A 27,659-nucleotide genomic window follows, 5' to 3' on the forward strand; every position below is an offset into this window, starting at 1 on the left:
ACACACACACATACTTACACACGTAGTAGTAGTAGAGAAGCAGTGTTAGGGCATCTCCCACCATCTCATCCCAGGAATCCCAGGACTCTAGAGCAGGAATTCAATTCTGTGACCTGGAGCCTTGACTGAGGCTGTCAGAACTCTCCCAGGACACCAAATATTGTGATGGTCGTTGGTGCCAATCAGAGTTGTGAGTCTTCCACACATCACTCCGTCTCTCTGTGCCCCATGTAACTGCTCAAGAACCTTGACCTTACCACTGGTGAGCTTTTGTGAATTAAGTTGTTTACTTAATCATTTTACTTTATAAACTCGAATGTACTTGGTAAAACATTTTGTGTCTAATTCACCTCCATATCCCCAGTGCTTGGCTAACTAAAAATCGTAATGATGTCTCTTGTATACCTGAATGAATGAATGTCAGCCTGGTATTTTGCACAAATCATTTCAATCAAAAAGAAATCTTTTGAGAAATAATTTAGCGTGTTGTGAGGATGTAACAGCACAATGCAAGCTGCATCATTTGTTTTAATGATATTTCAATACTGTTAAATGGTATGAGCTATATATGGTTCACTTCAATGCCTTTCTGCAATGAATGCAGTAAATTTCAATAACTAGAAACAACCTAGCCCCAGTACAAGAGCAGTGCTGAGACAGCCAGTTCTAAACATGTATAAACGCTGCAAATTTCTTTGCATATCTGAAGATAAAGAAGACAAACCACAGAACACTGACAGGTGAAGACCATGAAGCCTCCTGTTCTGGTCTTAATCAGATATGGCCAAGAGCTCAGGATGTTTATGTATTTGTCATTTGGCATATTTTCAATTCAAACCACACACAACTGTAACAGGAAGACATTTAGTTATAAAAAAATTTAAACATCTTCCACGTTGAATTAGAAGTACAGAAGTAAAGAGCAGAATCTTGTTCTTTTACTTAGGGTAAATATTTGTCCTTATGGATTGTGAAGCAATACAACATGTAGCATTATTATTCCCAAATCACCATGAGAAAATGGTGGTCAGAGGTTCAGTAATCTCTTTGCCAGGCAAGTTAATAATTAAACCTGCTTGCTTGAGGAAAATTTCCTCAGGACCAATCAGACAGACTAAAATACAAAATATTTTTAAATTAAAAAAGAGGTGTATAACTCTAAAGGAAAATGATTAACTGAGTTGTTACACCAAAGCGTTGGAGACCCCCTTCACCATCTGTGTTCCTTGCATGGATGGGACCAAGGTTAGTAAAGACTCCTTTACCAAAGACCACTTCATCACAAGAGAATGAAGGAAAGAGCAAAGTCATGAGCTGGCTTAGGTCCAGCCCATCATCTCTGTTCAGCCCTCTACAGTCTATAACCAGAAACATCGAACAGAGTGTGGCACTGAATTGGCCTCATTCACTCCTCCATAGTGCAACATCAAATACCCAGAGACAAGAGCAGATCAAAGCTAAGAAATCAAAGCAGATTCTAAGTGGAGAGCAAGCAGACAAAGGGTCCTTCCCTACTGCTGTTGGAAAGGAAGAAGCCCTCCCACCCCAGGCACCACCTGTGGGAGGAGAGACAAGAAGATGCCTCCTGAAATAGAGGAGAACCAGTCTCAGCAGGGAGCTTGAACTAGAAATGACAAGACAGTTATTACCATGAACCCAAGCTAAGTTGAGGGATAAATTTTAAATGGGAAAGTCTGTGTTAACTTTATGGAACTTTCAATCCACACAAACATCCCTTGCTAGTGCACAAGATGAAATCCGTGATAAAAATAAAGAATATTACATTTATGTATATTTCAATTCTAGGCTAGGCTAAGGCTAAGTCACTTCAGTCGTGTCCGACTCTGTGCGACCCCATAGATGGCAGCCCACCAGGCTCCCCCGTCCCTGGGATTCTTCAGGCAAGAACACTGGAGGGGGTTGCCATTTCCTTCTCCAATGCATGAAAGTAAAAAGTGAAAGTGCAGTCGCTCAGTCGTGTCCGACTCTTAGCGACCCCATGGACTGCAGCCCACCAGGCTCCTCTGTCCATGGATTTTCCAGGCAAGAGTACTGGAGTGGGGTGCCATTGCCTAGGGACACATTTTTAAGCCCATTACAGAAAGAAAATTCATAAATCTTCTCTTGTTTTTAAAAGCACAGGGTTGTCACATCTATGAACTCTTTCTAATTCCTCCAGCTCAAAATTACTGCTGTGTTTATTTAATCTGTAAAACCTTTCCCACTGTCTCTAAAGTGGGGGCTTCTTGAGAGGAAGTATTGTGTCTTACTCTTCTATATCTCTTTAAAGTCAAGTAAAGACACATAGAGAAAGCTTAACAAATAGTGGATAAATAAAGAAATGAATGCATAAACAAATGCTGAAAACCACCCTTCAGTTAGTGATACTGAGTGGGGAGGGTGGTGGGGGCAGGGGAGACACGAATCTGACTACTCCCACTCAGCACAGACAGAAGTGCAGTAAGGAGCCAGAGACACACCAGACGAAGGAACCAGATACAGAAGGCCTTCTTCAAATCCCATTCTGGGGACGGTCTAATGACATTTAATTTCTGCACAAAATTGTACCTCAGAAACTTCACCAAGGCAAGAAAAAAAAGAAAAAAAACAACTGACAGCATTGCTACCAAGGATGTGGCATCAATAGTAATATTCATCAAATAGCTGTTTTTCTATCTCCCAGTGACTCATTCTGGCCAATGAAACGTGGGTGTTGTCACCTGTGTCACTTCTGAGTAGAGGCATGAAAACCCCATGCGAGAGGGGAGGAGCTAAATGGTGGAGGAGTAGGACGCGGGGAACACTTTCTCCCCCACAAATTCATCAAAAGAACATTTAAATGCAGAGTAAATTCCAGAAAACAACTTCTGAATGCCGGCAGAGGACATCAGGCACCCAGAAAAGCAACCCAAGTCTTCGAAAGGAGGTAGGAAAAAAATATAAAAGACAAAAAAAGGGACAAAAGAGGGAGGGACGGAGTTCTGTCCCGGGAAGGGAGTCTTAAAAAGAGAGAAGTTTCCAAACACCAGGAAACCTTCTCACTGCCGAATCTGTGCCGAGCCTTGGAAGCACAGAGGGCAACATAACAGGGAGGAAAAATAAATAAACAATTAAAACCCGCACATTGCGATCCCTACAGTAACTCACCCAGCGGAGAAGCAGCGCAGACGCCTGCATCCGCCATTAGCAAGCAGGGGTTGGGCAGGGAGGCGCGGCGCGGGCTGCATTGCAAGGATTTGGCCTGAATACCCCAAGCGCTATCTGAGGGAAATAATTTGGGCTAGCAAACCAGACTGTGGGATATCTACCACACGAAAAGCCAGCCCTAACCTAAGACACCACCAGGCCCGCGCATGGAACAAAGGACTGAACAGAGATAGCCGGCGGCAGACCATCCCCCTCCGGTGACAGGCAGCCAGAGCTGGAAGAGGACAATCGCAGCCCCAGAGAGGCATTATCTGTAAAACTGTAAGCAGGCTTCTTTGCTAACTAAAACTTCTTGGGGGTCTGGATGGTCAACATCTGCCTGAGAAGGTGCGCCGGTTGCATACCTAGATAACCGAGCGGCGGGGAGGCGATAAGTCGCAGCAATCACGTGTGCCAAACACCTCATCACCTGAGCTGCTCGGATCTGGGAAGGGCACAAAACGCAGGCCCAACCGAGAGTCTGCGCCTCTGAGGACTACCCGAGTGCCTGAACCTGAGCGGCTTGGACCTGGGAAGTGCAGGAAGCCCAGGGCCGGCCTCGGATGGTTCCCGGCGGAGCAACCTAGAGCCTGAGCAGCGTGGGCAGGGAGGCTACACGCGCTGTGAACGGAGGGCAGACCCAGTGTGGCTGAGGCACTGCGAGCATACACCAGTATTATTAGTTTGCAGCATCCCTCCCTACCTCCCCACAGCGCGACTGAACAAGTGAGCCTAAAAAAAAAAAAAAAAAAAAAAAAAAGTGTCCTCCACCGTGCCCTTTGTGTCAGGGAGGAAACCAGACACTGAAGAGACCAGCAAACAGAAGAAGCTATAACAGAGGGAACCGCCTTGGAAGCTACAGGCAATAGATTAAAACCCTGTGGTTACTGCCAACTACGAAGGAAGGGGCCTATGAATCTTGAGAAATATAAGTCGGACCAAGGAACTAGCCAAAAATGAACTGAACCCACAATACTCACAACAAAACCGGAGAAAGTCCTAGATACATTTTTCCTATTTTTATGATCATTCTTTCTTTCTTTTTTTCATTTTTATTTTTTTTAATTTCAAAAAAAAATTTTAAGTCCTCTTTTATTCCTTTAATTTTCACTTTTATAACCGATTACTTTGGAAAAAAAAAAAAAAAGAGAAGACCCTATTCTTGTTTAAAGCAAACTTCATATATATATTTTTTATAATTTTTTTGACCTTGGTTTTTTTTTTCTTTTTTTTCCCCTTCTTTTGTTTAACATTGTATTTTTGAAATTCCAAACTCTACTCTAGATTTTTAATTTTAGCTTTTTGGTATTTGTTATCAATTTTGTACCTATAGTTTTTTTTATAATTTCTGTGACCCTTTTTTAATTTTTCTTTTTCTCTGTTTCTTTCTCTTCTTCTTTTAAATAACATTGTATATCTGAAATTCCAAACTCTACTGTAGATTTTTAATTTATGCTTTTTGGTATTTGTTATCAATTTTGTACCTGTATTTTCTTTATAATTTATATGACTTTGTTTGTTCTTGTTTGTTAGTTTGTTTCTCTCTCTTTCTTTTTCTTCTTCTTTTTTTAACATTGTATTTTTGAAATTCCAAGCTCTACTCTAGATTTTTAACTTTTGCTTTTTGGTATTAGTTATCAATTTTGTACCTATATTTTCTTTATAATTTTCACGACCTTGTTTGTTTTTGTTTGTTCGTTTTTTCTCTCTTTCTTTTCCTTCTTCTTTTCTTTAACATCGTATTTTTGAAATTCAAAACTCTACTCTAGATTTTTAATTTTTGCTTTTATGTATTTGTTACCAATTTTGTACCTTTAAGAACCCAATCTTCAGTACCCATTTTTCAATAGGGAGCAAGATTACTGGCTTGACTGCTCTCTCTCCCTGTGGACTCTCCTTTTTCTCCACCAGGTCGCCTGTGTTGCCTCCCTAACCCCTCTCTACTCTACCCAACTCTGTGAATTTCTGTGTGTTCCAGACAGTGGAGAACACTTGGGGAACTGATTACTGGCTGGATCTGTCTCCCTCCTTTTCATTCCCCCCATTTATCCTCCTGGCCACCTCTGCCACCTTCCTCCTTCTTCTCTTCTCTGTATAACTCTGTGAACAACTCTGAGCGGTCCAGTTGTGGAGTGCACATAAGGAAGAGATTACTGAATAGCCCACTCTCTCCTCTATTGACCCCACCTCATCTCATTCGGGTCACCTCTAATTCCGTCCTCACTCTTCTCTTCTCCATGTAACACTGTGAGCCTCTTTGGGTGACCCTCATGGTAGAGAAACTTTTCATCTTTAACATAGATGTTTTATCAATGGTGCTGTATAGAAGGAGAAGCTTTGAAACTACTGTAAAAATAAGACTGATAACTGGAAGCAGGGGGCTTAAGTCCAAACCATGACTCCAGGGAGCTCCTGACTCCAAGGAACATTAATTGACAGGAGCTCATCAAATGCCTCCATACCTGCACTGAAACCAAGCACCACACAAGGACCAACAAGTTTCAGGGCAAGACATACCAAGCAAATTCTCCAGCAACAAGGAACACAGCCCTGAGCTCCAAGATACAGGCAGCCCAAAGTCACCCCAAAACTATAGACATCCCATAACTCATTACTGGACATTTCATTGCACTCCAGAGAGAAGAAATACAGCTCCACCCACCAGAACACTGACACAAGCTTCCCTAACCAAGAAACCTTGACAAGCCACCTGTACAAACCCACACAGAGCGAGGAAATGCCACAATAAAGACAACTCCACAAACTGCCAGAATACAGAAAGAACACCCCAAACTCAGCAATTTAAACAAGATGAAGAGACAGAGGAATACCCAGCAGATAAAGGAACAGGATAAAACCCCACCAAACCAAACAAAAGAGGAAGAGATAGGGAATCTACCTGATAAACAATTCCGAATAATGATATTGAAATTGATCCAAAATCTTGAAATTAAAATGGAATCACAGATAAATAGCCTGGAGACAAGGATTGAGAAGATGCAAGAAAGGTTTAACAAGGACCTAGAAGAAATAAAAAAGAGTCAATATATAATGAATAATGCAATAAATGAAATTAAAAACACTCTGGAGGCAACAAATAGTAGAATAACAGAGGCAGAAGATAGGATTAGTGAATTAGAAGATAGAATGGTAGAAATAAATGAATCAGAGAGGATAAAAGAAAAACGAATTAAAAGAAATGAGGACAATCTCAGAGACCTCCAGGACAATATTAAACGCTACAACATTCGAATCACAGGGGTCCCAGAAGAAGAAGACAAAAAGAAAGACCACGAGAAAATACTTGAGGAGATAATAGTTGAAAACTTCCCTAAAATGGGGAAGGAAATTATCACCCAAGTCCAAGAAACCCAGAGAGTCCCAAACAGGATAAACCCAAGGTGAAACACCCCAAGACACATATTAATCAAATTAACAAAGATCAAACACAAAGAACAAATATTAAAAGCAGCAAGGGAAAAACAACAAATAACACACAAGGGAATTCCCATAAGGATAACAGCTGATCTTTCAATAGAACGTCTTCAAGCCAGGAGGGAATGGCAAGACATACTTAAAATGATGAAAGAAAATAACCTACAGCCCAGATTATTGTACCCAGCAAGGATCTCATTCAAATATGAAGGAGAAATCAAAAGCTTTTCAGACAAGCAAAAGCTGAGAGAATTCAGCACCACCAAACCAGCTCTCCAACAAATACTAAAGGATATTCTCTAGACAGGAAACACAAAAACTGTGTATAAAATCTAACCCAAAACAATTAAGTAAATGGCAACAGGATCATACTTATCATTAATTACCTTAAACGTAAATGGGTTGAATGCCCCAACCAAAAGACAAAGACTGGCTGAATGGATACAAAAACAAGACCCCTACATATGTTGTCTACAAGAGATCCACCTCAAAACAGGGGATTCATACAGACTGAAAATGAAGGGCTGGAAAAAGATTTTCCATGCAAATAGGGACCAAAAGAAAGCAGGAGTAGCAATACTCATATCAGATAAAATAGACTTTAAAACAAAGGCTGTGAAAAGAGACAAAGAAGGTCACTACATAATGATCAAAGGATCAATCCAAGAAGAAGATATAACAATTATAAATATATATGCACCCAACACGGGAGCACCACAATATGTAAGACAAATGCTAACAAGTATGAAAGGAGAAATTAACAATAACACAATAATAGTGGGAGACTTTAATACCCCACTCACACCTATGGATAGATCAACTAAACAGAAAATTAACAAGGAAACACAAACTTTAAATGATACAGTAGACCATTTAGGCCTAATTGATATTTTTAGGACATTTCATCCCAAAACAATGAATTGCACCTTTTTCTCAAGTGCACATGTAACCTTCTCCAGGATAGATCACATCCTGGGCCATAAATCTAGCCTTGGTAAATTCAATAACATAGAAATCATTCCAAGCATCTTTTCTGACCACAATGCAGTAAGATTAGATCTCAATTACAGGAGAAAAACTATTAAAAATTCCAACATATGGAGGCTGAACAACACGCTGCTGAATAACCAACAAATCACAGAAGAAATCAAAAAAGAAATCAAAACTTGCATAGAAACTAATGAAAATGAAAACACAAAAACCCAAAACCTATGGGACACTTTATTTTTTTTTTTATTTTATTTTTAAATTTTACATAATTGTATTAGTTTTGCCAAACATCAAAATGAATCTGCCACAGGCATACATGTGTTCCCCATCCTGAACCCTCCTCCCCACTCCCTCCCCATACCATCCCTCTGGGTCGTCCCAGTGCACCAGCCCCAAGTATCCAGTATCGTGCATCGAACCTGGACCAGCAACTCATTTCATACATGATATTTTACATGTTTCAATGCCATTCTCCCAAATCTTCCCACCCTCTCCCTCTCCCACAAGAGTCCATAAGACTGTTCTATACATCAGTGTCTCTTTTGCTGTCTCGTACACAGGGTTATTGTTACCATCTTTCTAAATTCCATATATATGCGTTAGTATACTGTATTGGTGTTTTTCTTTCTGGCTTACTTCACTCTGTATAATAAGCTCCAGTTTCATCCACCTCATTAGAACTGATTCAAATGTATTCTTTTTAATGGCTGAGTAATACTCCATTGTGTATATGTACCACTGCTTTCTTATCCATTCATCTGCTGATGGACATCTAGGTTGCTTCCATGTCCTGGCTATTATAAACAGTGCTGCGATGAACATTGGGGTACACGTGTCTCTTTCCCTTCTGGTTTCCTCAGTGTGTATGGCCAGCAGTGGGATTGCTGGATCATAAGGCAGTTCTATTTCCAGTTTTTTAAGGAATCTTCACACTGTTCTCTATAGTGGCTGTACTAGTTTGCATTCCCACCAACAGTGTAAGAGGGTTCCCTTTTCTCCACACCCTCTCCAGCATTTATTACTTGTAGACTTTTGGATCGCAGCCCAACAGTGTAAGAGGGTTCCCTTTTCTCCACACCCTCTCCAGCATTTATTACTTGTAGACTTTTGGATCGCAGCCATTCTGACTGGTGTGAAATGGTACCTCATAGGGGTTTTGATTGGCATTTCTCTGATAATGAGTGATGTTGAGCATCTTTTCATGTGTTTGTTAGCCATCTGTATGTCTTCTTTGGAGAAATATCTATTTAGTTCTTTGGCCCATTTTTTGATTGGGTCATTTATTTTTCTGGAGTTGACCTGTGGGAGTTGCTTGTATATTCTCGAGATTAGTTGTTTGTCAGTTGCTTCATTTGCTATTATCTTCTCCCATTCTGAAGGCTGTCTTTTCACCTTGCCAATAGTTTCCTTTGATGTGCAGAAGCTTTTAAGTTTAATTAGGTCCCATTTGTTTATTTTTGCTTTTATTTCCAATATTCTGGGAGGTGGGTCATAGAGGATCCTGCTGTGATGTATGTCAGAGAGTGTTTTGCCTATGTTCTCCTCTAGGAGTTTTATAGTTTCTGGTCTTACATTTAGATCTTTAATCCATTTTGAGTTTATTTTTGTGTATGGTGTTAGAAAGTGTTCTAGTTTCATTCTTTTACAAGTGGTTGACCAGATTTCCCAGCACCACTTGTTAAAGAGATTGTCTTTAATCCATTGTATATTCTTGCCTCCTTTGTCAAAGATAAGGTGTCCATATGTGCGTGGATTTATCTCTGGGCTTTCTATTTTGTTCCATTGATCTATATTTCTGTCTTTGTGCCAGTACCATACTGTCTTGCTAATACAATATTGTAAAGTTTAAAAATAAAATAAAATTTAAAAACATAATTAAAAAAAAAAAAAAAAGAAAACCCCATGTGAATCTGGTTTCTCTCTTTCCTGCCCCAGAAGCTGCGTGTTCCACATGGTACACGTGTAAGCTAATGGAGCCTCACTGACCACAGTACGTTTTCAGGTTGGTAATGAATGTGTGTATGCATGTGTGTGTGCCTTCTGAGATTTGGGAGTCAGTTGTTCCAGCATCAGAACAGAGCCTATTCTGAAGACTTGAAAGGAAGACAAAATCTGTCACATGAAGCAGGTACTTTTCTGGATCTCCTCTTCCTTCTGTGTCTTCATCCCAAGCTGCTCCCTCAGGTCTCAACTTGATTCCTCTCTGGGGCTTTGTTGATTCCTAGTCACCATCACTGATTGACCAACAACTAGATCCAAACTTCTGCGTAAGAGCATCCACACCTGGTGCAGCTCCTCCTCCCTTTACATCAGTCTGCGCTGACTGTTGTGCTTCCATTTCCCCATTTTTGTCTCTAAGCATCTTGACCTTCATCCTTAAACAGCTCTCCTTTGCTCTGAGTTAGTCAGTTCATCATCTTAGATCTTATTTTTACATTCCACCAATCCTGTACTAATGAAAAAACAGCATGTACTTTCCAAACCTCTTCTGTTTCTTCTTGATTTCTGGAACAAATCTGATTCCTGGATTTAGTTCTCCATGTAGTTCATTAAATTCTTCACCTTTGGGTAAGAAATAATTTTGCTGAATTTTTTCTTTCCTCAACTGAAGCAAATGGCACATTCAAAACCTATCTCCTTGAGACCATGTAACCGAAAGTTATGTGTGAGGGGTCCGGCTGCTAACCGCTCAAAAGCCAGTATACAGGCCAGGTTGGTGGAAAGGAAAGTTTGTTTTATTTCAGATGCCAGCAACTGGTGGGGAGGGTGGTGGACATCTGTACAAGGGCCAACTCCGCCCACCCCGTGAGAGGGTGAGAGCTTCTATAGCAGAGCTGGGGTTGGGGGAGGTTATATGCAGAAACAGCACAGTCATCTCTAACAGTCATCTTCAAATTGGTCATCAGTGGTCTGATTAGCTTCATCTTGGTTGTCTTCAGTTCATTTCAGTCACTCAGTCGAGTCCAACTCTTTGCGACCCCATGGGCAGCCGCACACCAGGCTTTCCTGTCCATCACCAACTCCCAGAGCTCGCTCATACTCAAGTCCATCAAGTTGGTGATGCCATCCAAAGCATCCAGTGGTTGTTTTAGGTACAGTTGATCTTTAATGCCTGGGTGTACTTGTTCCCATGTCTTTGTGGTCAGTTCTCAGAATTGTGGACGCTCAAGTCCTGGGTACAGTGTGGTCACCATGTAGTTCACTGCTCCGCCTGGTGTTTTGTGTCTATATGACAGCTCACAGGACACGGCTCAGAATATCATCTATAACCCTTGAGAAAGAACTAAAGGTCCTTGACTGTGCTTAATGACTACATTATTATTATTTAGTCTCCTCTGACTGTTTTCCTTTGTTTCCACATTTCTCGCTTCTCCAATTCAACATATTCTTTGACTAAAGTTTTCCACAGGCAAAAGGCAGGCAGAAGACACGGTGAGGGGGCAAGGATCATAGAGTCCTCTCTTCTTCAACCACAGCGCTAGGGCCCCCCTCGGGACTTGGAATGGGCTGGTGCAAGGAGAGGCTCTGAAGAACACGCTTCATTAACTTCATGATTAACCCACCTCTGCTCAGAGCTGATGTAATTACTAACTGCAGAGCTATTGAGTTCTTGTGGGTGGTGATTCTTAAACCACTGCAACCTAAGGTTAGTACCTCTGGGGTAGCACTCAGAGTTCAAAGCCTGAGTGATTGCTCAGATTCAAAGTCTATAAACAGAGGCTCTATTGCACATGGAGCTTTGGTGCAGCTGAGTCCTGCCCACTGACCAGCCTCAGAACACTGGAAAATACAACAATGTGTTCCTCCTTTAACATCAAAGACTCTGTGAACAGATCTCTTTTCCTTGTCATCGAATGCTTCCCAATCTGGGCATGCTAACCAAGGCACCTGCAGTCTGCAGGCATTGTCTGAGGCCTTACCAGGGCCCAGGATTGGAGTGAGGCCTGTGCCTGTTTATAAGCTCTATATTTCCCCTCTCTGTAACTTCACAGATGCTCAGCTAATATTTATTGAATGGCTGAATGGCACTGTACTAAATATTGAAGATAAATTGTCTTAAATATAAAGAAATCTTTCTGAGAACATCATTTAGCTAATATTTTTGTGTTAAAGGCAAATGTTTCTGGCAATTAGCAAGGCAAAATTTGATTTTCAAAAACAAGCAGCTATCACCAACAAATATGCCACAACGAACACTGCAAATCTCTATCTCTAAGGATACACAAGACAAACCACAAAGTACCTACATGTGGCTTCTTAATAAGTCTTAATCCAACACAACTGAGGAGACAGGATATTCATATGATTTATCATTGGCAGTTTTTTCATTAAAACCACACAGCAATATCACATGAAGAAAATTTGTGATTAAAAAAGTACAGCTGCACCATTGATATGACATAAGGAAGCAGATGAGGTGCCCAAAGATTTCTTTGGCTTAAAATAACACACAGCTTAATTGGTGTTTCACTTTTCGAAGGAGAGTCCTCTTCGGCTGATCTTGAAAGATGATGTGGAGACCAGGACAACTCAACTGTTCTGCACAACAGTTAGAACTGTGAACTGATAAATTTGGATACTGTTGCTCTTTGAGTCCCTTCTTGTTACTTTTTGTGAATCTACTGTAGGTTTTTACATTTTTGTTGCCACATGGCTCACATAAAACATCTTAGAGGGACAACAGTAAATACTACACTGATAACAAATGAATTCCAATGACATGCAAAAGCTCTACCTTTTTATCCCCTTCTACGCATTTTGTTTTAGATGTCACAATTTACCTCTCTCTATATTGTATATCTACTAACAAAATATTTTCTCTCTTTAGCCATTTTAATACTTTCTTAAGACTACAGCTACCTGATTAGCACACTACCATATTACAGTGTCAGAGGATGCTGAATTGGATTCAGTATTTATATTTACAAGTCTGTTGCACATTTTCACTTCTTTCATATAAAAATTAGCATCCTTCATTTAGTTTGAGGAACTCCCCTCAGCAATCTTGTAAGACAAGCCTAGTGTGGTGAATTCCCTCAACTGTTGTTTGTTTGGGAAAGTCTTTATATCATCTTCATTTATGAAAAACAACCTTCCTGAGAAAAGTATTCTTGGGTAGTAGGGTTTTGTTTTTTTTTTTTTTCCCCATAAGTTTGAATATATCATCCTTTCTCTCCTGGACAGTCAGGTTTCTACTAAAAAGTCCACTGATATTTTTAAGGGAATTTCTTTTTTTGAGCATTTACTTTTCTCTTGGAGAAGGAAATGGCAACCCACTCCAGTGTTCTTGCCTGGAAAATCCCAGGGATGGGGGAGCCTGGTGGGCTGCCATCTATGGGGTCGCACAGAGTCGGACACGACTGAAGCGACTTAGCAGCAGCAGCACTTTTCTCTTGCTGCTTGTAAAATTCTTTTTCTTGATTACAAGCAATGTGTCTTAGGGATGATCATTTTGAATGAACTCTGAGGAGTGACCTATTAGCTACATGAACTTGGATGTCTAAATCTCATCAGATTTGGGACTTATCTGGCATTATTTCTTTAAGTACAATCTGTGTCCCTTTCCCCCTCTCTTGTCCTTCCGGGACTCCAATAATGTACAGGTTGTTTCTGTGAATGTTACCCCAGAGTTCACACAGGTTCTTTCACTCTTTTTCATTCCTCTTTTTCTTTGTCCCCTGGCTGCGTAATCTCAATGGTCCTGCCTTCTAAGTTACAGAGTCTTCTGCTGTTGTTGATGCTTTGGGTAGCATTTTTCATTTTGTTGCATTTCATTCATTGTAGTCTTAAGCAACTGATCTAACTAGTCCATCCTAAAGGAATTCAGTCCTGAATTTTCATTGGAAGGACTTATGCTGAAGCTGAAACTCCAATATTTTGACAACCTGATGTGAAGATCTAATGCATTAGGAAAGACCCTAATGCTGCAAAAGATTGAGGGCAGGAGGAGAAGGGAACGACAGGGGATGAAACGGTTGGATGATGGCATCAGTGACTGAATGGACATGAGTTTGGGCAAGCTCTAAGAGTCGGTGATGGACAGGGAAGCCTGGTGTGCTGCAGTCCATGGGGTTGCAAAGAGTCGGACACGACTGAACCACTGAATTGAACTGAATCTTAAGCAACGGAATCTCTGTTTGGTTCATTTTTCTGTTTTGTTTCTCCTGTTATTCTCTTTGCCTCACTGCAAAGCTTAAGGGATCTCAGTTCCCCTACTGGGATTAAATGCAAACAACAGCAGCAAATGCATCAAATCCTAACCACTAAACCATCAGCAAACTCCCTGTTTATTTCCTTTTTTATGCTTTCTATCTCCGTTTTTAAAAAAACTCTGAATTTATTCTGTGAAGTAACACCCTAGCTCAAAAATTACTGAGCCCTAGCTCAATAATTACTGAGCCTGAGCTCTAGGACCCACAAATCACAAATAGGAGGCAATGTTGCAACCCCTGAAGCCTGGGTGCCTAGAACCTGTTCACAATAAGAGAAGCCCGCGCATAGAGAAACCTGCTGCCCACAAAGAAGAGTAGTGCCCGCTTGCTGCATTTAGAGAAAGCCCATGTGCAGCAACAAAGACTCATGCAACCAAAAATTAAAAACAATAATAATGATGATGAGAAATTTTTTAAAATCTTATTTTCTTCATATATTGTCTTCCTGAATTTAATTGTTTATCTGTGTTTTCTTGGAGTTCACTGAACTTCTTCGTGTGTGTGCCTTATTTCATCATATGTCATCTATTTCATCATGTCCCAAGTGAATAGCCATGTGAGCTGACCTGGAAGAAGCCCTGGGCATCTTCCCATCCCCAGCACAGCCTAGAACTATGAAGACTGCAAGCGTGAGTGTAGGTTGGAGCTCTAGAAACCATCCAGTTATGGGTGGGTCCAGCTCACAACCAGGCCAGCACTCTCAGGTTTTATATTAGTTCAGCAGCTTCTCCACATGTCCACAATGGAATTGGCCAGGGGTGGGGATAGGGGTGGGGGGCAGGGGGAGTTGCTGGGGTAGTGCTGTGTAAACGCAATCTTTACTTTGTCACTTCTTCATGACAGCTCTCTCTGCACTGAGGAGTCACAGCACGATCACAATTACTTTTTCAGTTCAGTTCAGTCACTGAATCCTGTCCCACTCTTTGTGACCCCATGAATCACAGCACGCCAGGCCTCCCTGTCCATCACCAACTCCCAGAGTTCACCCAAACTCATGTCCATTGAGTCAGTGATGTCATCCAGCCATCTCATCCTCTGTCGTCCCCTTCTCCTCCGGCCCCCAATCCCTCCCAGCATCAGGGTCTTTTCCAATGAGTAAACTCTTTGCATGAGGTGGCCAAAATATTGGAGTTTCAGCTTCAGCATCAGTCTCTCCAATGAACACTGGACTGATCTCCTTTAGGATGGACTGGTTGGATCTCCTTGAAGTCCAAGGGACTCTCAAGAGTCTTTTCCAACACTACAGTTCAAAAGCATCAATTCTTCAGCACTCTGCTTTCTTCACAGTCCAACTCTCACATCCATACACAACCACTGTAAAAACCATAGCCTTGACTGGATGGACCCTTGTTGGCAAAGTAATATCTCTGCTTTTGAATATGCTATCTAGGTTGGTCATAACTTTCCTTCCAAGGAGTAAGCGTCTTTTAATTTCATGGCTGCAGTCACCATCTGCAGTGATTTTGGAGCCAAAAAAAATAAAGAATGACACTGTTTAAGCAATCTTGAAACAATCTTGAAACATCTGAAAAATAGATGTTTTCAAAGAAGCCTCTTGGTCTGAAATTCTTCCTCTAAGAGATCAGTCATGTCAGATGCCTCCATCCATATCGCTGAAACATAAATAGCCAAATGTTCCTGATCTTTCTATCTACATTCATTCTTTTGGATCCCCCCTGCCTAAGTCTCCACTTTCTTGCCTTCTTGTCCCATCTGAATATAGGGTGTGGGTGAGCACCAATTTGCCTTCCATCAACTTGAAGATATATATGAACTGATATAATTCACTTAGAAGGAGAGATCCTTGGAGAGACAAGAAATAGCAGCATCCTAAAGAAATAGTAGGAAGATATAGAGAAGAAAGAATGGATTTATAAAAATTGGATAATCAAATAGACATGGGAGATGAGCAAAGAGGTGTCTGTATCCACTAAAGAAATAAAAGAGAGATGAAAAAGGAAGAGGTAGTTCTGTGCAGTTAGATTATTAATTGCCCTGTGAATATTGAGGCAGGATAAGGAAAGCTGTATCCATTCTCTCCCACGAGCCAACCTTCCACTTTGAAACTCATACCAGGCTGGTGTCCAAGAACAAGTTACAAACTGGTGATGTGACATCTCAGAGGTGTTTAGAACTGTTTTGTTTTGTTTTTTCATGAGTTCATCTTGTTAGGAAGAAGTGTGAGAATGTAGACCAAGTTTATATCCTTTTCGAAATAAGAGTGACCTGGAGCACTTGTGAGAATGCCCTCATTAGCTTCTAAGACAAGTGAGAAAGCAGGTCAGCCAACTAATCTTGCATTTCCTTTGAGAAAGATGGCATTTGAGGACTAATCCTCTAAAAGCATTTGACATGGAGCTTGCTAAATTAACAGCACAGCAAAAAGTTAATTTATTCAGAATATTTCATTTTGGGCAATTTTCATATGCCACAATTACAGGTCAGCACTACTCTATTGAAATACAGGCAATTAGAATATCTGAGGCTTCACCTCCTAGTTAATACAGCATCACGAGAAAGTCACTGGGGATGTTCCCAGGGCACTGAGTTCAACATCATCGTACCCAGCATCCTCTTTCTTCCCCTGGAGAAGCCAGAAGCTCTCTTCTCCTTCCCCAGGATCAGCTGCCTCTCTGGAGAAGTTCAGACAAGAGCCTGAAGTAGAAAAGAGAAGTTTGATTAGAACTGAGACACGAGGATGGGACAGAACCCTCTGGTGGAAGGGAGTCAGGCAAGTGCTTATGACAAAACATCCCTGGGACCCAGGTGTGGGGAGGGAGGCTCAGGCTATTTCACATGAGTTCCAGTGAGGATGGATCCCAGCTCTCCTCTCAGATCCAGTTCATGTGGTCTCCTGGGCCTCAGTGCATGGAGAAATCCTACATCACAGGAGACCTGTGCTCAGGAGCTCTGGGAGACCTGCTTCCAGGCAACACAATACCAAGGAGATGCCCAGCAACGGTAAGAATCATAAAAAGGAATTTAAATGTTCTCCTTTCACAGGTGATAGATGCAAATTTACAATAAGAGGGAGACTGGAAACAGGAAAAATCAGAATTCCTCACTCACAACCCAAGTCTGCTCTTAGTTGACTTGACTCCTGTTCCCAAATGTCCACAAATAGTATCACAGGTGCACCCACAGATATCTCCTCCCCAGAAACTACACAGGCCCTCAGATGGAGAAATACTCTTTTCTAGAGAATGAGTGTCTTCTTGCAGCTACTGAAATATCAGTTTATTGTGATCCACACAGTCAAAGGCTTTGGCATACTTAATAAAGCAGAAATAGATGTTTCTCTGGAACTCTCTTGCTTTTTCGATGATCCAGCGAATTTTGGCAATTTAATCTCTGGTTCCTCTGCCTTTTCTAAGTGCAGCTTGAACATCTAGAATTTCATGGTTCATGTCCTGCTGAAGCCTGGCTTGGAGAATTTTGAGCATTACTTTGCTACCATGTGAGATGAGTGCAATTGTGTGGTGGTTTGAACACTCTTTGGCATTGCCTTTCTTTGGAATTGAAATGAAAACTGACCTTTTCCAGTCCTGTGGCCACTGCTAAGTTTTCCAAATTTGCTGGCATATTGAGTGCAGCACTTTCACATTATCTTTTAGGATTTGAAAGAACTCAACTGGTATTCCATCACCTCCACTAGCTTTGTTCAGAGTGATGCTTCCTAAGGCCCACTTGACTTCACATTCCAGGATATCCGGCTCTAGGTGAGTGATCACACCATCGTGATTATCTCGGTCATGAAGATTTTCTTGTATAGTTCTTCTGTGTGTTCTTGCCACCTCTTCTTAATATCTTCTGTTTCTGTTAGGTCCATAACATTTCTGTCCTTTATTGTACCCATCTTTGCATGAAATATTGCCTTGGTATCTGTAATTGTCTTAACCAGATCTCTACTCTTTCCCATTCCATTGTTTTCCTCTGTTTCTTTGCATTGATCAGTGAGGAAGGCTTTCTTATCTCTCCGTGCTATTCTTTGGAACTCTGTATTCAAATGGATATCTCTTTCCTTTTCTCCTTTGCTTTCACTTCTTGTATTTTCTCAGCTATTTGTAAGGCCTCCTCAGACAACCATTTTGCCTTTTTACATTTCTTTTTCTTGGGGATGGTCTTGATCCCTGCCTCCTGTACAATGTCATGAACCTCCGTCCATAATTCATCAGGCATTCTGCCTATCAGACGTAATCCCCTGAATCTATTTGTCACTTCTACTGTATAATCATAAGGAATTTGATTTAGGTCATACCTGAATGGTCTAGTGGGTTTCTCTACTTTCTTCAATTTAAGTCTGAATTTGGCAATAAGGAGTTCTTGATCTGAGCCACAGTCAGGTCCTGGTCTTGTATTTGCTGACAGTATAGAGTGTCTCCATCTTTGGTTGCAAAGAATATAATTAATCTGATTGCGGTACTGACCATCTGATGATGTCCATGTGTAGAGTCCTCTCTTGTGTTGTTGGAAAAGGGTGTTTGTTATGACCAGTGTGTTCTCTTGGCAAAACTCTATTAGCCTTTGCCTTGCCTCATTTTTGTACTCCAGGCCAAATTTGCCTGTTACTCCAGGCATCTCTTGACTTCCTTCCTACTTTTGCATTCCAGTCCCTTATAATCAAAAGGACATCGTTTTTAGGTGATTGTTCTAAGAGCTCATGTAGGTCTTCACAGAACAGCAACTTCAGCTTCTTCAGCATTACTGATTCGGCATAGACCTGGATTACTGTGATATTGAATGGTTTGCCTTCATGTATGTGACAGTGCAAAGATATTATTAAAATATTTGTTCTACCTTTGAATTTGGTTCAGTTCAGTTCAGTCAGTCAGTCATGCCTGACTCTGTGACCCCATGGACTGCAGCACACCAGGCTTCCCTGTCTATCACCAACTCCCAGAGCTTGCTCAAACTCATATCCATCGAGTTGGTGATGCCATCAAATCATCTCATCCTGTGTCATCTCCTTCTCCTCCTGCCTTCAATCTTTCCCAGCATCAGGGTCTTTTCTAAGGAGTCAGTTCTTCGCATAAGGTGGCCAAGGTATCGATGCTTCTACTTCAGCTCAGTCCTACCAATTAATATTCGAGATTGATTTCCTATAAATTGACTGGGTTGATCTCCTTGCCATCCAAGGGTCTGTGAAGAATCTTCTCCAACACTACAGTTCAAAAGCATCAATTCTTCAGTGCTTAGCTTTCTTTTAAACATGTTGAATTGGTAAGTTTCTCTTTTGGCCATGACACAATGTTTGTGGGATCTTAGTTCCTTGACCAGGGTTGAACCTAGGCCCTAGCAGTGAAAATGCAGAATCCTAACCTCTGGACCACCAGGAAATTCCATAATCTATAAATGTTCATGCAAGTATATCACATATAAAGTGATAAGTTTATGTCACATTATGGAGACATAAATGCCAAAAGCAGAGTGATTCCTCACTCCTTGAGAGGAGTCTGACAGCATTAAATATGGCATATGGTCAAGATGATGCTACCAAATATATGAGATTACCTATATTTTGACTCTCTAGGGAGGCTGGGCATTGAGGAGCACAAATTCACTCTTTTCAGATAGAAAGATTGCAGGAGATCAACTGACCCCACTCACCTGTCTGAGAGGACCTCACCCCATTCTCCTTCTCTGGGGGCACTTCCTCCTCGCTCCCCTGAGACGCAGAAGGAGTTCCAGGCACTGGTACTTCTTCAGCATCATCATAATTTTCATCAAGGACATCAGTCCTCTGATCTGGGGGTTCCAAGAGCAGACAAGGGAGTGGAGGAAACCACAGTAAGTGGGTTGGACTGGGGAATACCTAAGATACCTTCTGACCCAGAGTTTCTGAGTTTCTGAATAGAGGCACCAATCACTCTTTGTTTCAAAAACTTTTTTCTCTAAGACCATGTTTCATTTTGATGTGTCCATAAGCCAAAACACAATTTTACATATCTTAATATTTTCTGGTGGAAACTACATATCTCAAAGCAACTCTTTCACCATTGAGCATTGCTAAAGTATTTTGACAAATTGTGCTTTACAGATGTTATTTTTTAAAACATTGTGTGCCTGTGGTGATTCTGGACACAGAGAGACCAGCCCTGACATGAGACATCACAGAACAGCCAGAGAAGAAGGACGAACCCCATCTGGACACAAGGGATGCCTCTCGTCCATCAAAGGAAAACCATTCCCCTTAAATCTCCTCTCTATGAGGGAAACTCTCCTCCCCAGAGCCCAGCCGAGGCAGGTCCACCTCTATTTCCTGGAGCGGATCTGTAGTCACTGTTGTCCTCACCATCCCTGGTGTAATACGGCAGTTTAGTCAGTGAGAACTCTGACGGGAAGCCTCATATGGAGACAAACATCACACAACACTCAGAATTTTTCCTCCCCACACCCACGGGACCTGTGTTAAGGCTGAGAAGTGACAAGCCTGGCTTCTGCAGTGTAGTCAGAGGCTGGGAGGTCACGGGGCTCTGAGAGGCCATCCTGCCTTTTTGGAGGAGCCGTCTCTGTGAGCCTTGGCACACATGGGGTCTGCAGATGCTGAGAAGATGTGCACAGCCAGTGGGTGGTGACAACCAGAGATCCCAGGAGGGCAGACAGAGACACTCACCTGGGCTGCCCAGACCTTCCTTCTGGGTCAGAAGGTAATCGAGCTCCTCATACACAGCTTCAGCAAGAGTATCTCCATAGCTAGATAAGGCTGAGAGATCCCCCAGCAGGTCAGAGAAGCTTCCCCAGATACCCCGATCCAGCCAGCCCACCTTCATCTCCCTGGTGCTCACATGGGGGCTGCCAGGACCTCAGCATCATCTCCTACCCCATGCACCATGTCAGCACCTTCTCCCCTCGTCTGACCCTGATTACAGCTCAGCGCCAACTCTGTCTGGTCTCACAGGAGAGGCCATGACTTATGAGAGTTCACACCCCAGTCCTAAGAACCTCTGTCTACTCAGCCCTTAGAGCTCAGCACGGAGCACATGGAGTCTGCAACTCAGAACAGTAGCTGGCCCAGGTTCTCCTCCTCACACCTGCCCCATCTCCCGCCTCCACACACTCTCCCTCGTCCCCAGTTCCCCCTGCAGCCCACCTCTGCGCTCTGCTCTCCTTCTGAGTAGCTGAGTCACCAAGATGATGAGGACCAGGAAGAGAAGGGCCCCCAGGATGAGGCAGAGGATCCCAGGCAGGGAGAAGATGCCAGGGAGAGGATTTGAGGTTGTTCTGGTCCCTAAGGAGAACAGGAAAAAGGGCTGGAGATAGTCTTGGGCACAGAGAAATCTCCTGTGTCAGCATTTTCAGGAGCTCCGGACAATGGCGTCTCAGCCTCAGACAGTGTCAGGGCTCACCTGGGTCTCGTCCTGAGACAAGTCAACTCCACCCTGGCCAGTGTGGCCTCGAGGCAGAGGTGGGGATTGTCAGGGAGCTGCCCTGCTGAGACAGCCTCTGAGGACCCAGGTCATCCCTTCTCCTTGGGCTTCAGGAAACAGGAATCAAACAGTGCAGGGACTTGCACCTCTCTGATGAGGAGCAACACTCAAGGTCAGGTGGGAGATCCTTAGATTCTACAACATGGAAACCAAACTTCCTTGGACCCCAGGCGTGAGAATATTTGACCCTGGACATCAAGGCAGGGGATTTCCCCAGTGTAATGCCCTGGCTGCTCCCCAACAGCCACAGCTCCTCCAACTCTTTCTTATTCGGAGCTGTCAGAGAGCCCACAGAACAGGTCCCCAGTACTCAGTATTCTCCCTTGCCCGTGGATGGATCACAGTACCTGCTGTAGTCGTGGGCAATGTTGTCCTTACACCTAAAGAGAAAAACAGTAGTGTGGGGAAGAAGAATTGGCCAGAACACAGGGCAAATCTTTTCCCTCCTGAGCCTGAAATCACCCCTCAGTTTCCACAACATCAGTGTTCAATCCTCCCAGCTCCCTCATCTTAGATCAGATCCCCAGGACATGGACACTGTCTGAATACAAACTCCCCACCACGCCCAGTCCAGCACAGTGCCCCTGTGCTGCCCCAGCTCACCCATGGTGGACCCTGAGCCCCTCACTCACCAGAGCACCTCACACCAGCATCCTCCTCGTGCTTGCAGTTGCTCTGCCCCCAGGGCTCCGCAGCACAGTCCCACAGGGAGGACTCCCGGCCCCCACACCGCACATCGTCCAGCCAGATGCTCCCATTTCCAGGGCCGAATGTCGCGGCCCGCACGGCTTCCAGGGCCTGGCCACAGCCCAGCTGCTGACACACCACCTCGGCCTCTGCCAGGCTCCAGGAGTCATCACACACGGTGCCCCAGGAGCCGCTGTGCCAGACCTCCACCCGCCCTGAGCACTCGTTGTCTCCTCCTCTGAGCCGGAGCTTCTCCCTGTCTGAAAAGGCAGCAGCCCCTCCTGTGACTGCCCTGGTGGGAGGAAGGAAGCCCTGGGAGCCAAAGGGGAGGGGGCAGGCTGACGTACCTGTGCAGGGGGCAGCAGTTGGACAGCTCTTGGGTCTTTTTCCTGCAGAAGCAACAATGGGAAGCTATAGTTCAGGGACAGCTGGGGGAGGTCTTGTCCCCAAACATGAGTATCTAAGGTTTTTTTTGTCACAGTCAAATGACAAGAGACCACAGAAGCTTCATCATCTACTTGGCTGAGAGGTTCACTGCATGTTATCAGCAGCTGAATTTACTTTATCTAATTAGTTGTTTACCATAACAACAGCAAACAAACAGACACAGAGACAAATACAAACATACACCTACATTTTGTAGACTCAACCAAATCAGTTAGATTTGGAAATATGAAATCATACTGATGACATCCTACATGGTTGGGAGTGACACAGAAACAGACAGTAAGTCACCTGCACACGAGATGTAGGCTTCCTCCTTTGGAGAGCATGAGTTGTAATTCCAAGGGTCAGAAGGACACTGCCAGAGAGAGGGGTCAGTTCTCTGGCACTGGATTCCATCTACCCAGTGGGGTCTAGAACCTTCCCTGAGACCAACAGAGGTGTTGAGACTTCCGCTGTCCCCACAGCCAAGCTGACTGCAGATGATGGACACGGTGACATCATCCATGGGGCTGCGGCAGACACTGCCCCAGGTCCCGTTGTAGAAAATTTCCAGCCACCCAGCACACTGCTGGTCCCCACTGACCATCCTGAGGGCCAGGAACTCTAAGATCAAAAGGGAGGAGACAGGACACAATGAGCACCCCCCTCAGAGCTCTGGGTTTTCCTCTCCCCCAGAAATAGTGACCATACACCCCTGACCCAGGGGAGGAGATGCCCACTGGGTGACAAGACTGACTTTTACCTCCCTTTCACCTGATTTTGTCCATTAATGTCTGTATGCCTATTTCTACCACAACAATGTAGATATGAACAGAAGGGAAGACCAAACTGGGCAGCTGCAGTGATGGGAGCTGAATCCTGATTCCTGACAAAACTTCTAAAAGAACAGAAAATGATGTGGACAGAGAGGTGGTTGACAAATAATGGACCCCCAGAGATGTCCACAGCCTAATCCCCGAACATGTGACAGTTACCTTACATTTCAAAAGAGATTTTACAGACGTGATTAATAAGGACCTTGGGATGGAGACATAAAACTCAAATATTGTGGATTAACCATGTGAGCCCAGCCTTACACATCTTTAAACCCGCTATTCTGAGAAATGTATCATCTTTCCCAGCTCCAGTCAGAGGGAAATGTGAGTGAGGGAGAACGCTTGGAAAGGCACTGTTTTCTGAAGAAGAAGAATAAAGAGGGCTCTGAGCCAAGAAATGAGGCCACATGGGAAACCAGAAAAAGCTGGGAGAAGAGTTCTGCCCAGAGACTCCAGAAGAACACAGCCCTGTGGACACTGGGATGTTGGCCCATGGAGACTCTCTTCAGACTCCTAGCAAACAGAACTGTAAGGAAAAGTATGAGTTTTCACTATGTCAGGCTCCGCTGTCCATGGGATTCTCAGGCAAGAATACTGGAATGGTTGCCATGCCCTCCTCCAGGGGATCTTCCTAACCCAAGGACTGAACCCACATCTTTTACATCTCCTGCAATGGCAGGCAGGTTCTTGACCACTAGCACAACCTGGGAAGCCTAGGATTTCCAGGTGTTACTTCCACAGATAACTGCAGAGTGAGCCCTGCTTTCAAATGTTAACTGTAAGAAACAGCTCTGTCAGGAAACATTACTGAGAATAAAGGACCAGAATCTCAGCTGCCTCAGGAGGAAGTGAAAGCACCCCGTCTTCACGTCTGTTGGAAAGACAGGCTCCATGGGAGGAAGCCTCCTTCTCTGGTCCTTTCAGCATCTCTCCATCAGGGCTCAGACCCCTGTCCTCCAGGGCCCCACTCCTCCCCCTGCCTGTGGACAGCGTGCAGCACAGACCTGAGCAGATGACCCCTGCATCCTCCTTGTGTCTGCAGTCGTGCCGCCCCCAGCCCCGGGAAGGGCACCTCCACACGTGGGACTCCTTTCCTGTGCAGTTCAGGTCGTCCAGCCAGATGGGCCCCGGCCCTTCCCCAAAGTGAGCTGACCTCGTGGCATTGAGGGCTTCTCCACAGCCCAGCTGCCTGCACACCACGCGGGCATCGTCCAGGTCCCAGCCGTCATCACAGATGGTGCCCCAGGAGCCCTGGTCAAGGATCTCCACTCTCCCAGCGCAGGGACCACCCCCGTCCACCAGGCGGAGCTGCCTGCTGTCTGAGGAGAAAGAAATGGGACGATGGGGTGGTGACCTCAGGGGTTGAGTAGCATCTTCTGTCCTGTGGGACTCTCACCTAAGCAGTAGGGGGCGCTCTCCTCTGAGGCCGCAGAGCCTGCTGGTTCAGACACGGAGTCGTTGCACTGGGGCAGCACCCAGGTCTGGTTTCCTGCAGAAACAGCAATGATCAGGGGTCTGGTTGGGTTGAAGAACAGGAAACTGAATTAAACTAAATAATAACCTAGTGATGGAGTTTGAGATGAAAGCTGTAACAGCAGTGAAGTTAGTATAGAGCTCAGTTTCTCCAAGCAGAGGTCTGCTTCTGACACTGCCACAATTTTTGTTTAAGCCAAGCTTTACACTGAGAACGAGTTAAATAGTGGGTTCTATACCTAAATCTATATCTAAATAGAAGAAACAAAACAAAATCTTTTCTGAAAGATTTCTAAAAGTTTTTGTCTTCCTTGTCTGTCGCTAACAGAAGGGAAAAAACTCATATAAAAGACATCAAATGGAAAACCAAAAGGAAAAAGAAGACATTGCCAAAAATTACCCAAATACTCAACTATTAGAGTTATCTGACAGAGAATTTAAATAGCCCTGATTAAAGTGCTCTTAAGATTAATTGACAAGATGTTTTTCTTGGCAGAGAAATTTTAACAAAAAAGAAATAAAAGTTCTAGAGCTAAGAATATTTGAATTTAAGAACTAAAGAATGAATATATAAGCACTTTAGATCAGCATAAAGCAGTTACTAATACAGAAGATCAGAGGACAAATATTCTATTAGGTTGGTGCAAACATCACTGCGGTTTCAGACCATGAATTTTAAATCATTATAATTAGGCTCAGACATATCTTTATTAATCAAAATAGGAACCATTACAATCAACACATTTTTGCCAATGAGAAACTAGTTTGTTTTTTCCTGTAGTGTAAAGCTGTGCTTTGGGATTTGATGAACTCTTGGAAAGCATTTTCTGCCTCCTGTTGGTTGTGGAAGCATTTTCTCTGCAAAAAGTTGTCGAGATGCTTGAAGAAGTGATATTCAGTTGACGGGAGGTCAGGTGAATATGGCAGATGAGGCAAAACTTCGTAGCCCAACTCGTTAAACTTCTGAAGCTTTGGTTGTGTGATGTGTGGCCAGGCATTGCCATGGAGAAGAATTGGCACCTTTCTGTTGGCCAATGCCGACTGCACGTGTTGCAGTTTTTAGTGCATCTCAGTGATTTGCTGAGCAAACTTCCCAGATGTAATGGTTTTGTTGGGATTCAGAAAGCTGTAGTGGATCAGACTGGCAGCAAGTTTGGCCTTGGGAAGTGCTTTGCAGCTTCTTCTCAGTCCCACCACTGAGCTGGTCATCGCCAGTTGTCATATAAAATCCACTTTTCATCACAGGTCACAATTCAATTGAGAAATGGTTCATTGTTGTTGTGTAAAATAAGAGAAGATGTTTCAAAATGACCAGTTTTTTGATTTGTGGTCAGCTCATGAGGCACCCACTTATCAAGTTTTTTCACCTTTCGGCATTTGCTTCAAATGCCAAACGACTGTAGAAAGGTCAACATTCAGTTCTTAGGCAACTTCTCATGTAATTGCAAGAGGATCAGCTTTGATGATTGCTCTAATTGGTTGTTGTCAACTTTCAATGGCAGGCCATTGCACTCCTCATCTTCAAGGTTCTCATCTCCTTTGCAAAACTTCATTTTTAAAAAAAATTATTTATTATTTATTTATTTTTGGCTTTGCAGGGTCTTTGCTGCTCCTCAGGCTTTTCTCTAGTTGTGGCGAGTGGGGACTAGTCTTTGTTACAGTGCGCAGGCTTCTCACTGTGGTGGTTCTCATGTTACGGAGAACAAGCTCTAGGGCTTCTGGGCTTCAGTAGTTGTGGTTCCCAGGCTCTAGAGCACAGGCTCAATAGTTGTGGTGCACAGGCTTAACTGCTCTGCAGCATGTGGCGTCTTCCTGGACTAGGGATTTAACCCATGTCTCCCGCATTGGCAGGCGGATTCTTTACCACAGAGCCACCAGGGAAGCCCTGCAAATCTTCCTGAACAACCACTGCACTATATGTTCATTAGCAGTTCCTGGACCAAATGCATTGTTGATGTTGCAAGTTGTCTCTGCTGCTTTACGACCCATTTTGAACTCGAATAAGAAAATCACTTGAAATTGCTTTGTGTCTAACATCATGTCTATAATCTAAAATACATATGAAATAAGCAGCAAGTAATAAACCATAGCAAAATAAAAAGCAAGAAATACACATTAAATGATGTGTAACATAACCACATTTATTTAAGAATACATTCCAATATCAAATGGCAAATTTCAATAATGCAAAACGGCAATTACTTTTGCACCAACCTAACTACAGGTCACATGGTAAGTGTTCTGGTTATATTGCTATGTAACAAATTTCCCCCCAAAATTTAGCCACTGGAGGAAAAAATATATACTTCATTTTGCTTAAGACTTCCTGAGTCAGCAATTTGGGAAAGACTCAACAGTTCTGTCTTGGGGTCTTTCAGTGCTTGCACTTAGGTATCATCTGGGGCTGCAATCAGCTGAGAACTGGACTGAGCCTGTGGTTACATAAGGAAATTCCTCATAATATTTTAGTGGTAAAGGGACATCATGACAGCAACCTAATGCAGAAAGATTTTATATGTTCAGAGAGAAATGAGACAGAATGAACCAAAAACTAGCATTGAGGGATTCCAGTTAAAGGTCATCTGGAAATGTTTATATTATTCTTCTAACTTTGCAGTAAGTCTCAAATTACATCAAAATTTAAAAAAAAAATGTTAAAAGGTGAAAACAAGTCAGAGATAATTCATTCCTAGGACATCGTCCATAAAAGAAATACTAATAACATAAAAAATAAATAAAATGCTTAGGAAAAATGTAGAAGAAGGTGGACAAAACTTCTGAGAGAAATTCAAGACCTAGCTGAATGGAGGGATATATTATGTCAATGGCTTCCCAGATGGCTCAGTAGTAAAGAATCTGCCTGCCACTGCAGAAGTGGGTTCAATATCTGGGTCAGGAAGAAGCCCTGGAGGAGAGCATGGCAACCCACTCCAGTATTCTTGCCTGGGGATCCCATGAACAATGGAGCCTGGGCAGACTGCAGTCCA

General features: G+C 43.1%; 1 protein-coding gene across 1 annotated transcript in view; it reads right to left on the reverse strand.

The window, feature by feature from the left end:
* Positions 1–16,190: 16,190 nt before the first annotated feature.
* LOC129644109 (antigen WC1.1-like) overlaps positions 16,191–27,659 on the reverse strand; it is a 54,671-nt gene continuing 43,202 nt past the window's right edge. The window contains exons 11-21 of the mRNA XM_055569525.1: positions 24,596–24,688; positions 24,204–24,518; positions 22,673–22,987; positions 22,285–22,326; positions 21,883–22,197; positions 21,598–21,630; positions 20,914–21,051; positions 20,433–20,526; positions 20,074–20,120; positions 19,431–19,568; positions 16,191–16,478 (exon numbers count right to left, since the gene is read on the reverse strand). Coding sequence (XP_055425500.1) covers positions 16,333–16,478; positions 19,431–19,568; positions 20,074–20,120; positions 20,433–20,526; positions 20,914–21,051; positions 21,598–21,630; positions 21,883–22,197; positions 22,285–22,326; positions 22,673–22,987; positions 24,204–24,518; positions 24,596–24,688 — 1,676 coding nt within the window. The 3' untranslated portion in view covers positions 16,191–16,332. The remainder of the gene's footprint in view (positions 16,479–19,430; positions 19,569–20,073; positions 20,121–20,432; positions 20,527–20,913; positions 21,052–21,597; positions 21,631–21,882; positions 22,198–22,284; positions 22,327–22,672; positions 22,988–24,203; positions 24,519–24,595; positions 24,689–27,659) is intronic.

This window comes from Bubalus kerabau, chromosome 1, assembly GCF_029407905.1.
Source record: "Bubalus kerabau isolate K-KA32 ecotype Philippines breed swamp buffalo chromosome 1, PCC_UOA_SB_1v2, whole genome shotgun sequence".
Classification (NCBI taxonomy): domain Eukaryota; kingdom Metazoa; phylum Chordata; class Mammalia; order Artiodactyla; family Bovidae; genus Bubalus; species Bubalus kerabau.